Raw genomic sequence first — 15,369 nt, 5'->3', positions numbered from 1 at the left:
GAACTGACCGGAAGCCCCTCTGCTGCCCGTGCGAGTAAGGGAGGTGCAGAAGCTAAGAGACCCCTCAGTGCCTCTCAAAGCAACTGGCACCTGAAGCTAAGGTAATGCTGTGTCAACTGTACTCCAATTAAAAAAAAAAAAAGCATTTGGAACTATCGTGCGGAAAAACAAAAAGCCAAAACTCCCTAACAATTATTCTCTGCTCTGCACCACTATATATACGTACGTAGCAAAATCTTTTTACTATCTTAGCAAAAGTGAATTTTAGCATTTCAGCTAGTTATTGGCTGGGGAACCGCGGATGGCGTAATTTTCGCATTTTCTCAGGGCCTCTAACGTTCCACACAAAGGTGGGTAAACAAACCCCTCCACCGAGTGAGAAATGGGATAATACAGCCCACACGAACGCACACGTTCCCTAACGGTCTAAAACACACTCCTGTATTTTACGTAAATCCTCCTCCACCGGGCAAACGGGGAGGAAAACACGTTCCGACGGGGTGCGGGACTCCGAATAAGACAGCCCTGTTTCTTACACGCCTCCGTTCTTTCTACACCACCCGTCCTGTTTAACAGCCAAGGCCGGGGCGGGGTCCTCGGGGGTCGCTCGGGTGAGCCCAGGCGCGCCCCGGCCCCTTGCCCCGCGGTACCGGCGCTTCCAGCCACCCCCCCCCCCCCGACGCGGAGGCGGCTGGGCCGCGGTCGCGAGCGAAGCCCTCCTCGGCCCGGCCCCGCGGCCGCACGAAGGCCGTGCAACTCCTCGCGGCCCCCGGGCTCCTCGCGCGAGCGGCCCTCGGCGGCGCCCCCCAGTCCCGACGAGCGCCCGCGGCCGGGTACCTGCGTCCAGCGGCAGCTCGCGGAGCACGAGCGCGGCCGAGAGCAGCGCCACAGCGGCCGCGCCGGCGAGCACAGCCCCGGCCCCCGCCAGAGGGGCCATGCCTGCAAGGCCGGTGGCGCTCTTACCTCGGCGGCAGGCCCCGGCGGCCACCCAGACGGGACCTGCGGCCATCGGAGGCCGGGCTCCCGGCCGCCCCCGCGCCGCCGCCGGAACCAGAGCTCGCGGCGGACTTCCGGCTCCCGGCCGCCCCCGCGCCGCCGCCGGAACCAGAGCTCGCGGCGGACTTCCGGCTCCCGGCCGCCCCCGCGCCGCCGCCGCCGGAAGCCGACCCTCGAAATCTAGCCTCGCCCCACCCACAGCCTGGCCTCCATCAGGCGTATACGGTCTCGGATGATTGACAAGCTCAGTGCCCAACCCCGCAGGGCCCCAGCTCCCGACCCCTGGAGTTTTGCCGGGAGGCGGGTTCCGGCGTCTAGATGCGTCTCAGGGATTTAGTGTTTGGGGTCTTTGCATTGTTCCTGCTTTGGGGCTGGGGGCGTTACAGAAAGTGGGGCAGAACGCTGCGCGGTTGACAAGCACGTTACTCTGGGAGAGCGGGTGGAGGGCCTGGAACACCACCTTCGCGCAGTCCGATTTCTGGGCCGGATGTGCTCGCGGACTCCAGGCTGGTCCGTCCAGCGGGGTGGCGCCCGCGGTGCTCCCCGCCCCGGTGAGCGGGGCCGCCGCCGTTCAGCTGCTCAAGTCCGAAACGTGGAGGGCGTCCACTCCTCCCGCCTTCCCGCTCCCGCACGCCGCCTCCTGAGGACCTGCCTTGCAGAGGCTGCTTTCAGGCAGACAGGCCAGAGCCGGGGCAGGTAGAAGGGCCCCTGGCGACCCCCTGGCTGAACACAGCGGGCCCCTTGGGGGGGCGCAGTACAGAACAGAAATGTGTTGTTTCACGGTTCTGAAGGCCGCAGGTCTAAATTCAGCCCTCTGGTGGTGGCCGTCACCCCTTCGCGTTCCTTGCCTTGCAGCTGTGTCCCTGCCATCTCCGCCCGTGTCCTCAGATGGCGTTCTTCCTGTGAGTCTGTCCTCATATGGTGGTACTTTCCTCTTATAAGGACGCCAGTCGTACTGAACTAGGGCCCCCTCTGATTACCTTAGACTCATTGGGTCATCTGCAAAGACCCTACTTTCAAATAAGGGTACACTGACAGGTGCCGGGGGTTGGGACCTAAACAGATCCTGGGGGGATACAACTCACCCGTAACACCTAAATGCGCCTCCTTACTTCCCTACAGCAGCAGAAAGATCACGTCACTCCTCTTGAGGTAGTTTTGAACGTAGGTGAGGTTTGGTAGGGCAAGGTCCCCAGCCAACCAGCAAGAAAGGATTCTTGAGACGTCTTTGGTGCAAAAAGGTGATTTTACTAAAAGCATGGGGACAGGACCGAGTGCAGAAAAAGCTGCTACACCGGGTTGTGAGGGGTGACTCATTTTATACTTGGGAGTTGGGGGAGGTAAGGAAATGGGAGGTTTTCATACGCTAAAAAGGACCTACAAGATGCTGGAGACCTTGCCATTGTCAAGTCAAGGTTGTTTCCCCCCCCCACTAGCAAGGCATTAGCATTAAGACAGTTGGGAGCTTTCTTCCAGAAGTTAAGGTATTGTTAAGAATACTCTTGGCGGGGGCGCCTGGGGGGCTCAGTTGTTAAGCGACTGCCTTCGGCTCGGGTCAGGATCCTGGAGTCCCGGGATCGAGTCCCGCATCGGGCTCCCTGCTGAGCAGGGAGCCTGCTTCTCCCTCTGACCCTCCCCCCCTCTCATGTACTGTCTCTATCTCATTCTCTCAAATAAATAAATAAATAAAATATTAGAAAAAAGAATATTCTTGGCGGGGCGGGGGGCGTCTGCCCTTGGCTCGGGTCAGGATTTCCTGGTCCTGGGATCCGGCCCGCATCCGGGCACTCTGCTCAGCAGGGAGCCTGCTTCTCCCTCGCCCCCTGCTTGTGCTCTTATCTCTCTCTCAAGTAAATGAATAGAATCTTAAAAAAAAAAAAGAATGCTTTTTTTTTGGTAAGATTTTATTTATTTGACAGAGAGAGCGCACAAGCAAGGGAAGCGGCAGAGGGAGAGGGAGAAGCAGGCTCCCCACTGAGCAGGCGCCTGACCCGGAGCTCCAACCCAGGACCTTGGGATCATGACCTGAGCCAAGGGCAGACGCTTCACCGACTGAGCCACCCAGGCGCCCCAAGAATGCTTCTTTCTTGTGAATCACTGAGACATTCATAAACTGAGGGAGAGTCCTGTCTTGCAGGACTCTAATCTCTATAAGTTAACCATTTGTTTTTCCTTCCCTCAGCTTTAGGGCAGCCAGGAGTGCCTGAGGAACCATACATATTCCACCTGTGGCGGGGGGCAGGTTGTGGGTTGTCAGCTTGTGCTTTGTGCTCAGCTTGCCTTCTATTCCCTCATCACTCCTCCAATGATTTCCCGTGTTGGAGTAAAATCCAAAGTTCCTTTCTTCCAAGGCGTTCTAGCCCCTATGTGATCCATGCACCTCAATCCCCTGCCACTGCCCTCCTTGCTCCCTCTCCTGGCTACACCAACCTCTTTGCCCTTGGTCTACCTTGCCCAGCATGTTCCTGCTCTCCCTTCTGCTGGCGTGCTCTTTCTCCTGATACTGACATGGCATGTGCATGCAGCATTTTATCAGTGCCAAGCCATTCCTGACCATTCTATGTAAAATCCATACCCCTTTTTTCCTGTTTCCTGTATTATTATTCTCCTTAGTACTTCTCACTACTTGACATATTCGCTCATTTATCCATTCATTGTCATCTACATCACCATCACCATGTCTATAGAAGTTAGCTCCAATGGAAAACCTTTACTTTGTTCTGTACTATATGCTCAGGGCATAGAACATGGCACACAGGAGGCTCTCTCTTTCTCTTTATTGGGGCATAATTTACATAACAATAAACTTCACTCATTGTAAGTGTACACTTCCATGAGTTTGAACAAATGTGTATAATCATGTAATCACTGATGTGGGAAACAAAGGCAAAAGAAAAAATTAAATTTCCTTACTACTTACACCCCATTGACAGGTCCTCGAAACAGGCAGAGGGACTTTCCTCTAGGAGCTCAGCTGCCTCGATGTTGACACTTTGCTAAGGGCCAAAGGTAATCTTAGCCGAACTCCCCAGGATCCTGTGAGTCTACTTTAAACATAATAGAGATTCCTTTGGAAACTTTCTTTATCTCTACCTCCCAAGATACGGGTTAGTAATCATCCTCCAAGCGTGTGGCCCCTGATACACATCTGAAGAGTCTCAAGACTGCGGGTTTACTAAACAGTATTAAATAGCCTTTTCCTAACAATAGCTAGCCCCCTCAGGGTCCTGGAAACCTTGTTTCCAAAATACCTTGGAGGCTTGTTCTATCCCTAACCCCTTCCCAACTTGAAAGTATATCATCAGTCACCCCTCACAGCCCCAGAGCAGCTCTTTCTGCCCACGGGTCCTGTCCGCATGCTTTAATAAAACTGCCTTTCTGGGGCGCCTGGGTGGCTCCGTCGTTAAGCGTCTGCCTTCGGCTCAGGTCATGATCCCGGGGTCCTGGGATCGAGCCCCGCATCGGGCTCCCTGCTCCGCGGGAAGCCTGCTGCTCCCTCTCGCACTCCCCCTGCTTGTGTTCCCTCTCTCGCTATGTCTCTCTCTGTCAAATAAATGAAATCTTTTAAAAAAAAACAAAACTGCCTTTCTGCACCGAAGATGTCTCAAGAATTGACTGTTTGCTCCTGGACCCCAACGTTTCCTACATTAATCACCACCACATTAGTGATTTAGAACACACCTGTCAAGACACCCCAATTCAGGCTTTTGTTTCCATTATAAATGTTATTTTCTTAATTTTAATTTTTAATTGTTCATTGCTCATATATGGAAATACTATTGATTTGCATATATTGACGTTGTATCCCTTGACCATGCCGAATTCACTAATTATTAGTTCTAGCAGATACTTTGAGGTTACTTGGGATCTTCTCTATAAGCAGTGTCAGTTTGCCCATTTTTTGGTGATATTAACTTCATTAAATTTCTGGGTAGCCACCAAATTATTTATTACCAGTATGAACTCCTGAATTTTTATTTTACTCAACAAAAATCTATGAATTTTTATTTTATTTATTTTATTCAGAATTTTAAATTTTATTTATTAACCACCACATTGTTACCAATATGAATTCATGAATTCTTATTTTATTTCATTCATTTATTTTATTTACATCTTATTTCTTATGTTATCCTCTTTTATACTTTAAATGCAAACATATTTAAATATTTACTTTTTTTTAAAGATTTTATTTATTTGACAGAGAGATAGTGAGAGCAGGAACACAAGCAGGGGGAGTGGGAGAGGGAGAAGCAGGCTTCCCATGGAGCAAGGGAGCCCGATGCGGGGCTCGATGCGGGGCTCGATGCGGGGCTCGATCCCAGGGGAAGGCAGTTCCTTCTCTTGTGCGGGCAGGGGCCGGGGAGGGGAGATCTGTGCAAACTTAGAAAAGTCGTGCAGATCAGTTAACGGGAACCTTCCCTATTCAGCTGTGGCATTGTGGTGTTGGCACTGCCCTGGCCAGGAAGTAAGTAAGAGAGTGAGGGCTCACTGGACACTGGCCTGTGTCACTGCATTGTTCTGATTGGCCTTCCCAGGCCAAACGCCACAGGGACGGGAAGGTAAGCGGTCTGAAATGCGGGCACCCACTTCATTTGCAAACCTCACCTCTGAACTGGAACACATTTGACCCATCTCTCTGGCAACCTCCAGGGGTGACCTTCACCTTCCAACTGTCTTCCCCCGCATCCTGGTCTGCAGGCTGCTGTCCTCATCGGCCAGGCTGAGAAAGAGATCTAAGAACAATCGGGACCAGATCTTTTCCTCTTCCAAAGGTGAAATAGCACATTGGATAATATTACAGGAGCCCTGTAAGTATGTTTTTTAATATTCACCCACAAAATCGGAAAAATCATTGAAGCTGAAATAATCTGTACTTTTTTAGTAAGCAAGAAGAGACCAGAATTGATGTAACATTGACAAGGGATTTGCATTCCTATTAATTTAATTACCTCAGTGGGAGCTGCTGCTTTGCACATCCATTGGTAACTGGGAGAACGTCCTTCCGTTTGAGAACTATCTCTTGTGACATCTTACCTATTATTTTTAGCTTTGCAATGAAGAGGAATGTGATTAAGGGATATGGCCAGAAGGAAAAATAAAATTTTTTCCAGGATCAGCAAATCTTTAATTTCAGACTTAAGGAAAAACCAGTCAGGCTCAGGTAGATTTGGTCTCTCTGGGGGCTTATCTGAAATGCAAAAGCATAAAGGTACCTATTGTTTCCATAAAAATTAAGTTATCTGTTTTAAGTGATTGCTATGATTCAGCATCTTTCTTAAAAACACAAATAAAATAAGCACTTGAAATGTTGATGCTGCTATTGATCTGCTTGGCCACGGCCGCCGGCTGAGAACCCTCTTAGTCCCAGCGCCCCATCAGCGGGAGGGTTGCCGTGGTGACCCCAGAGAGGCCGCTGGTGAATGTTGAACTTCACTCCATGATTTCACCACAATCTCTTCTCCTAGGTCAGTTTGATGAGGCTGGTGAACAAAATCCTTATCAAAATCTCAAGTGATTAAAGCACTTCTCATATTTGTCACATTTGCAGATGGCAGTGTGTTGGGTAATCTTTTTCACTTTCTCTTACATAAAACTCAAGGGAGTAGTTCTCCATCCTTTCTCCCTGCATTTAACAAAGGAAGGCACACTGCACTGAATCTGAGATCATGAAACCCACCTTCCTGATCCCGGTTCAGGAGGTGAGGCTGAGAGGAAGTAAAACGTCTAGCTGTGTCCCTGTGAGAGCACTTCTATATTACGGATCAACCACCAATAAGGGAAGTGATTGGCTCTTTCAGTAGTGCTAATCTCAGTGAAAGACTTTAGAATGCCCACATTTTTAATAAAAATGTTTTATATATGGGGCTCCTGGGTGGCTCAGTTGGTTAAGCATCTGGCTTCAGCTCAGGTCATGATCTCGGGGTCCTGAGATCGAGCCCCGCATCGGGCTCCCTGCTCAGCGGGAAGTCTGCTTCTCCCTCTCTCTCTGTGCTTTCTCTCTCAAATAAATTAAATTAAAAAGTTTTGTATAATCATAACATAAAGGAAAAAAACACTACATTGAGTCTGGATATAAGAGTTCTAATCCTCAGCGATAGCCTTGAGCATTTGGGAGAGACGCCTAAACATTTCGGGTCACAGAGATTTTATCACCAAAAGATGAAATTAGATGAGATAACCATTAATGTTTCTGTCAGCAATAGAAACATATGTATTTGACCTAGTAATACACTTGCTTACATTTTATCTTTTATTTCGTGTTACTTTTAAAAGACTTTTAAAATCCTGTAAGAGGAGCAGTAATGTGCTTGGGGGTTGAAAGTAATCAAGAATTTATGTAGAGCAAGTCCCAAATGATATTCAGACCAATATCTCCCCTATTTTTTAATTGAAAAAATACCATCCTCTTTCTTTAGTTGAAGTTTTTCTCCAGAATAAAATTAGAGAAATCCACTGGAAGGGTGGCCAGGTGGAGTTACCCGATTGGAGGCCAGCTGACTATCCTCTGTGCCCAAGCCACGCAGGCTCATCAACCTCAGAGCTCAGCCTCTCTGCCAGACCAGTTTGTTTCTGTTATTCTTGGTGGATTGTGTAAGTGGGGGGAAACAATCTTCCTCTGCCCTCTCAGAGTCGGGGTCTATAATCAGACTGACAAAAGACGTACGAACACGAGAAAAGGTAGACACATTTCACTTCTTGGTATTTTAATTTTTTCCCATGAGTGGAGGCCTTCCCAGAAAAGAAATGAAGACCCAGGGGCGCCTGGGTGGCTCAGTCGTTGGGCATCTGCCTTCGGCTCAGGTCATGATCCCAGGTCCTGGGGTCGAGCCTCGCATCGGGCTCCCTGCTCCGCGGGAAGCCTGCTTCTCCCTCTCCCACTTCCCCTGCTTGTGTTCCTGTTCTCGCTGTGTCTCTCTGTGAAATAAATAAATAAAATCTTAAAAAAAAAAGAAAAAGAAATAAAGAGGCAGGGAAGTGGTCCAATTAGGGGTGGGGGTGTATATGCCATTATAACAAAAGGCAGTAAGTTGTGGAGAAGTGACCAGACCAAGGAAATGGGGTTTGGGCGTCCAGAGGCAGATACAGGGGAGACTAATGGAAGCCGAGGGATGTTCACTGAGGCTGTTTACATAGAGGCGTCCTGGCAGCATCTCTGTCTCTGGTGATAAAGGGTCCTTCCCTTCCTGGTTCCACAGAAGGCCACCCCTTCCCAAGGCAGACTCACTCCCTGCTCGTAGGTGAGGGAGACAGCAGAGAGCTTCCCCTGTGTCTGCTGCTTCCTAATTGTCTTCAGCTCAGAATAATCTTGACGCCAAAGTAGTGTATTTGGGGGTGGCATATTCCTCTTTTCTTTTTTTAAGATTTATTTATTTTAGAGGGAGAGTGAGCGAACACAAGCAGGAGGGGCAGAGAGAGAGGGAGAAAGAATCGAAAACAGACTCGGAGCTGAGCACAGAACCCGACGCAGGGCTCGATCCCAGGACCCTGAGATCATGACCTGAGCTGAAACCAAGAGTCAGACGCTTAACCCACTGCACCACCCAGGCGCCCCTGGGGATGGGGTGGCGTATTCTGATTACATATTCAACTGTCACATGTATGGGAACTGGGATTTTAGCAGCACTGTCTACGAGAACTTTCTATAATGGTCGAAATGCTCCATATCTGTGCCATCCAACATGGTAACCACTAGCCACGTGTGACTATTGCGGACACAAAACGTGGCTGGTGCAAGTGAGGGGCTAAACTTTAAATGTGTTTTTTTTTTAAGGTTTTATTTATTTATTTGAAAAAGAGAGAGACAGAGATAGCAAGAGAGAGCACGAGTTGTGGGGGGGAGCGGGAGAGGGAGAAGCAGGCTTCCCGCGGAGCAGGGAGCCCGATGCGGGGCTCGACCCCAGGACCCTGGGACCATGACCTGAGCTGAAGGCAGATGCTCAACCGACAGATCCACCCAGGTGCCCTGAACTTTAAATGTTAACCAACTCGGGGTGCCTGAGTGGATCCGTTGGTTAACGGGCTGCCTTCGGCTCAGGGCATGATCCCGGGGTCCTGGGGTCGAGCCCCGCATCGGGCTCCCTGCTCCGCAGGGAGTCTGCTTCTCCCTCTGCCACTCCCCCGCCCCCGCTCGTGCCCTCTCTTGCTATCTCTGTCTCTTTCTCAAATAAATAAAATTTAAAAAATAATATATGTTAACCAACTCAAACAGGCACCTGTGGCTAGCAGCTACCATATGGGATGGCAGAGCTCTGGGATACTGAAACCATAAACAGATGGAAAATACCAGGTTAGCTTGAGGCCAGAGGAGTTCACATTGCCTCTGTTTAGCGCCCTGTCCCCAGTAACTGCAGGCCACACTTCATTCTGGGATGGGGTGCCCCCTACTGTCTCCAGGATGACAGTTTTGAAATGTCCTCCATGCGAGCATCTTCAGACTACAATCCGCTCTGTAAAGGCTGCACATTAGCCCAGAACTAACTACTGTTACCACATAGTCCCGTATTTAAGTGTGCTGCTTCAAACTTTATTCAAGCAGAACATGAACCCAGGAGACAGTTACAGCCTCTGTCCTGGTCGTGAGAGGAACATGAACCATTCTGGATTCCTGATGCACCGTTCTTTCTGCTAAATCTTTTCTTCCTGGCAGGGGTGATGTCCCTAGGCCTGGCTAGGAGCTGATGTCTAGCATTCCCATTTACATTCTGTGTTACAGTAAAGAGAGCCAGGAAGACAGAACTCGGGAGATGCGCGTGGGTCTGAGGCAGATGTGGGCAAAATGGCAGGTGAGCTTACGTCCAGTCCAGGAAACGTGGAAATCTAATGAAGAATCTTATTTATTTATTTATTTATTTATTTATTATTTATTTATTTATTTATTTATTTTAGAGCAGGGGCGGAGGGGGAGGAGCGGAGGGAGAGGGACAAGCAGACTCTGAACTAAGCTTGGAGCCCGATGTGGGGCTCGATCTCACGACCCTGAGATCATGACCAAAGCCAAAACCAAGAGTTGGAGGCTTAACTGACTGAACCACCCAGGTGCCCCATCTAAAGAAGAATCTTAAGGAGAGGCTCTGAACCTCTGTTTGGTTTGTGAGCTTTACCATTTTCCAGGTCAGAATCATTTCTCACAGTTGATTCAGGGGCAAGTAAAAACAAAAAGAGAGAGACGGAGAAGCTGGGCTGGATTCTGCTTAGGAGGTATAGTACTATCAAATTCAAACCAATGTTTGACTTAGTCAACAACTTCACTTGGGGAGAAAAAAAATGATGCCAAGTCTGTGGGGGAAAACCATTGACTTACTTGACGGGCCACATGCATCACTCAGTAGAAATTGGAGCACCAGAGATTTCTTGTCCTCCCTGCAGGGTAGCTAGTGAACAATTAGAGAACATGAATCATAAGATGCAGCGATTCATGTGGGCTTAAATCACCAGTGAGGGGCGCCTGGATGGCTCCGTCGTTAAGCGTCTGCCTCCAGCTCAGGTCATGATCCCGGGGTCCTGGGATCGAGCCCCGCATCGGGCTCCCTGCTCCGCGGGGGAGGGGGGGCTGCTTCTCCCTCTCCCACTCCCCCTGCTTGTGCTCCCTCTCCCGCTGTGTCTCTGTCAAATAAATAAATAAAATCTTTAAAAAAAAAGAATTCTTGGGGTGCCTGGGTGGCTCAGTTGGTTGGGCGACTGCTTTCGGCCCAGGTCATGATCCTGGAGTCCCGGGATCGAGTCCCACATCGGGCTCCCTGCTCGGCGGGGAGTCTGCTTCTCCCTCTGACCCTCTTCCCTCTCGTGCTCTCTATCTCTCATTCTCTCTCTCAAATAAATAAATAAAATCTTAAAAAAAAAAAAAAGAATTCTTGAGACATCTTTGGTGCAGAAAGGCAGTTTTATTAAAGCATGCAGACAGGACCCGTGGGCAGAAGGAGCTGCTCTGGGGCTGTGAGGGGTGACTGATGATATGCTTTCAAGTTGGGACAGGTTAGGGATAGAACAAGCCTCCAAGGTATTTTGGAAACAAGGTTTCCAGGACCTTTCCAGGACCCTGAGGGGGCTAGCTATTTTTAGGAAAAGGCTATTTAGTACTGGCTAGCAAACCCTCAGTCATGAGCGCCTTCAGATGTTAGCGGTGGGCCATATGCTTGGAGGATGATTGCTGACATATCTCGGGCGGGGGGAGGGGTAGAGATAAAGGAAGTTTCCAAAGGAATCGCTATATGTTTATAGTAGACTCACAGGATCCTGGGGAGTTCGGCTAAGATTACCTTTGGCCCTTTGCAAAGTGTGGACATCGAGGCAGCTGAGCCCCTAGAGGAAGGTCTGTCTGCCTGTTTCAAGGACCTGTCAATGGGGTGTAAGTAGTAAGGAAATTTAATTTTTTCTTTTGCCTGTTTCCCACATCAAATACTTTAGAGAAAAGCACAGAGTATGACAACATGAGGTGCCTTCAAGTCAAAAGGCCAAAGGAACAAATCCAATGTAGAAGCGCATAGAGCAAAAAGGATTTGTAGCTTGCTTCTGCAGAAACTAAGAGACATTGTAGGTGGGTCGTAGGCTTGGGTCTGATTGAGTTTTTAACCTGGGCCATCGTGATACAGTTACAGGTGTAGATTTAAGTAGATGTTCAGGAGGCAGAATGAATGTGGCAAGGGCTACTTAACTAATTTCCACGGGTATGTATAGTTTCTATGCACAGGGCACCTGCGGTGTGCAGGGATAGGAGCCTGAGCAGACCTGCCGGCCCACACATCACAGGCAGGGCCCCGCTGGCCGGCTGCTCTGCGCTGGGCAGAGCGGGAGAAAGGCAGTGCTGGGATGCCACCCAAGAACCACCTCCTGCTCTCAGATGGGCATAGATGGGGATCCTGCCCTCGAGTTGGGAAGGTTGGCTCTTGCCCCAGGTCTGGAGGTTAACCCAGACTGATCTGACCAAGGCAGGATGGTTCATTCCATTTCGCTTGACGATTGCATAAGCGATGTAATCCTGGCCTCTCAGCTGTGAGGGAGGCTTCTGGGAATGGGGTCTTTGCTCTCTGAGAGATGCCAGCAGGTGGAGGCCAGCCTCCACGATCCCTAGAGCTGGAGAAGCCTTGGGAGCCTGGGGACATCTCGCTGGCACAGAGCCTATGTATTGAGCAGGGCAGGGTCGGGAGATGGAGAGAACCCAGGTCTTCACAGAGCGGCACGAGCCAACAGTGGACGGCCCGGCGGGGTGAGCCGTGGCCAGGTTGGCCGCAGGCTCTTTGAGCTACCGCACCGGAGCTCCCCGCCCCACTCTCGGCGTTGTACCGAGGGCTGTGCGTGTCCTGTTTGCTCTCCTCCTCACAACGGTTTTTTTTTTAAGTTTTTATTTTGAGATGGCTGTGGATTCACATGGGATTAGAAGGAATAATAGAAATCCCATATGCTCTCTGTCCAATTCCCGCAGTGGTGACATGTTACGAGACCACAGCGCAACACCACGACCAGGATAGTGACGCTGATACAGTCGAATTTAGGACATTCGCATCATTGCCCTGTACAGACACCCCACCTCCTCCCCTCCCAACCTCCCGAGCCCCGGCGGCCACTGAGCTGTCCTCCATTGTTAGCATCGCATCTCTTCTAGCACGTTACTGAAGTGAAATCTACGGTATGGAACCTTCTGGGGTTGGATTTGGGGACGCTGCCATCTTCTGCCACAGTGATTTTTCTGGGTAGACATTGTCATCCCCGTGTGTGTTCGTTTCCCCAGGGCTGTGGTAACAACCACCACGAAGTGGCGGCTTAAAGCAACAGAGACCTGGGTCTCACCGTTCTCCCATCTGGAGGCCAGAGGCCGAAATCAAGGTGTCTGCAGACCCTGCTCTCTCTGAAAGCTGTGGGCACATCCTTCCCTGCCTCTTCCACCTTCTGTGGCGACCCCTGGCGACCCTTGGCTGACAGCTGCACACGTGTCACACGCGTCCCCCTGGCGAGTCTGCGTCTTCACATGACGTGTTCATCTTAAACATTCCTTTCTTTTCTTTTCTTTTCTTTTTTTTTTTTGACAGAGAGAGAGAGTGCGGGAGAGAGCAAGAGGGAGCACAGGCGGGGGGAGCCTCAGGCAGAGGGAGAGGGAGAAGCAGGCTTCCCGCTGAGCAGGGGGCCCGACGACAATGCCGGGCTGGATCCCAGGACCCTGGGACTGTGACCTGAGCTGAAGGCAGACGTTGAACAACTGAGCCACCCAGGCGCCCTATCATGACCTGTTTTTCTAAGGACACCAGTCACATTGGTTAGGGGCCTGCTCTACACCAGGATGACCTCATCTTAACTTCACGAATTGCATCATAATGACCTCCTATGGGGGTATGACTCCATTTTTGTCCGCCTCACCAGAATGTGCTCTGCGGTTCCTTTCAAGGAGTCAGCCGGTGGGATCCTTAGGGAACGTGTTCTGTGCGTTTTCTGAGCACCCCGCCAGCCAGTGCTCACCCCGTGTGACCCCGTCCCCCCAGTGTGAGTGTGGCGGGGAGAGGGCAAGCCGCCAACAGACCCAATGAGATCCTCGCCTCACTAGCAGACTCGAACGCCTCTCTCCCCCACGTCGGGTTTATGAATGCTGACATCATTTCTCTGTTCCATTTTATAACTATTTATTGCTGATGACAGCATACTGCTGATTTTTTTGCAGTGTTAATATTATTCCCAAAAACCTATTATTTCTCTGTAAATGTTCTCAGATTTGGTACATACGAAATTTTATCATCCGCAGAGAATGACAGCTTTGTTTTCCTTTCCAGTTTCTATTTCTCCTTCCTTCCTGCTGTGCTGGCCAGGACGCCCTATTCACTGATGAATCATGGGGAGTAAAGTGCCCTTATTATAATCTTTCACCTTCATGGAAATGCTTTTATTTTATTTTTTTAAGAATTTTTTTAAAGATTTATTTATTTATCTATTTGACAGAGAGACACACAGCGAGAGAGGGAACACAGCAGGGGGAGTGGGAGAGGGAGAAGCAGGCTTCCCGCGGAGCAGGGAGCCCGATGCGGGGCTCGATCCCAGGACCCCGGGACCACAACCCAAGTGGAAGGCAGACGCTTAACAACGGAGCCACCCAGGTGCCCCGATTCATGGAAATGCTTTTAAAGTTAAAACAGGAAGTATGATGTTGGTTTCTGATCAACACCTTTTTATTAAGATAAGGAAAATCCCCTTATTTCACGTTAAGATTTTTTTTAAATCACGAATAATTATTGATTTTTATTAATTTTTCTGTATCTGTTAAAATTATCCTCCTTGTTTTCCTTTAATCTGTTAACACTGGGGAGTAAATAATACATCTTCTGATTTACAACCTTGTGGTGATTCTGGGACTGAACTATGTTGTCATATGGTGCATCACTATTTCTTTTTTTTTTTTTAAGATTTTTATTTATTCATTTGAGACACAGAGATACAGAGAGAGAGAGAGAGAGAGAGCGAGCATGAGCAGGGAGAGAGGCAGAGGGAGAGGGAGAAGCAGGCTCCCCGCTGAGCCGGGAGCCCGATGTGGGGCTCGATCCCAGGACCCTGGGACCATGACCTGAGCCGAGGCAGATGCCCAACCATCTGAGCCACCCGGGCGCCCGGTGCATCACTATTTCTATACACGTTGAATGTCCTTTGCAATCTTTTATTTACAAGGTTTATTTGTGGGTGATATTGGTGAGTCATGTACATTTCTTGCACTTCTGTAGTCTGCATTTTATGCAACGTTATACTGACCTCACAAACTGATGTCCCCTATTTTTCTACTTTTTGGTATAGTCTGTATGAAATAGGGTTATCCGGCGCCTGGGTGGCTCAGATGGTTAAGCGTCTGCCTTCGGCTCAGGTCATGGTCCCAGGGTCCTGGGATCGAGTTCCGCATCGGGCTCCCTGCTCCGCGGGAAGCCTGCTTCTCCCTCTGCCTCTCTCTCTCTCTCTGTCTCTGTCTCTCATGAATGAATGAATAAAATCTTTAAAAAAAAAAAAAAAGAAAGAAATAGGGTTATCTGCCTTCCCAGGCCGTGCCTGGTATCATCCGATGAGCAGAAGCTTTTGACAACGAATTCAATTTCTTCAATGGTTAATAGTTTATTTAGTTTCCACCTTTTCTTCACTCAATTTTTGCAATTTTTATAGAAAATCATATGTTCAGGAGCGCCTGGGTGGCTCAGTCATGAAGCGTCTGCCTTCGGCTCAGGTCATGATCTCAGGATCCTGGGATCGAGCCCTGCATCGGGCTCCCTGCTCAGCGGGAAGCCTGCTTCTCCCTCTCCCTCTGCCCCTCCCCTGCTCATGCTTTCTCTCTCACTTTCAAATAAACAAATAAAAAAAATTATCTGCAGCTTTACCACCTTTCTTCCTATACCTCTTTGCAATTCATTTTTA

General features: G+C 49.6%; 1 protein-coding gene and 1 long non-coding RNA gene across 9 annotated transcripts in view; one reads left to right on the top strand and one right to left on the bottom strand.

Annotated features, from left to right (window-relative positions):
• NAXD (NAD(P)HX dehydratase) overlaps nucleotides 1-2,161 on the bottom strand; it is a 22,073-nt gene extending 19,912 nt beyond the window's left edge. For 2 of the 4 annotated variants that reach the window (XM_028087362.2, XM_088021896.1), the window contains exon 1: nucleotides 838-957. In XM_028087362.2, coding sequence (XP_027943163.2) covers nucleotides 838-937 — 100 coding nt within the window. In that variant the 5' untranslated portion in view covers nucleotides 938-957. The other 2 variants (XM_028087364.2, XM_028087363.2) reach the window with 2 other exon arrangements.
• Nucleotides 1,216-15,369, top strand: LOC114196625 (uncharacterized). Of its 5 annotated transcripts, none has more exons than XR_015767920.1 (5): nucleotides 1,216-2,237; nucleotides 3,930-4,005; nucleotides 5,650-5,807; nucleotides 12,419-12,622; nucleotides 12,725-15,369. It is a non-coding gene; the product is annotated as an uncharacterized LOC114196625 (long non-coding RNA). The 5 variants fall into 5 exon arrangements; XR_015767922.1 differs by adding an exon at nucleotides 9,713-9,782 and having other exon boundaries at nucleotides 1,216-4,005; XR_003606756.2 differs by lacking the exon at nucleotides 3,930-4,005 and having other exon boundaries at nucleotides 1,216-1,898.

The sequence above is a fragment of the Eumetopias jubatus genome, unplaced genomic scaffold (assembly GCF_037043125.1).
Source record: "Eumetopias jubatus isolate StellerSeaLion01/CBP00866 unplaced genomic scaffold, mEumJub1_p1.0 scaffold_3, whole genome shotgun sequence".
In the NCBI taxonomy this organism is placed as follows: Eukaryota; Metazoa; Chordata; class Mammalia; order Carnivora; family Otariidae; genus Eumetopias; species Eumetopias jubatus.
Note: the sequence above shows the minus strand (reverse complement) of the source record. Positions and strands in the feature narration are given on the sequence as shown.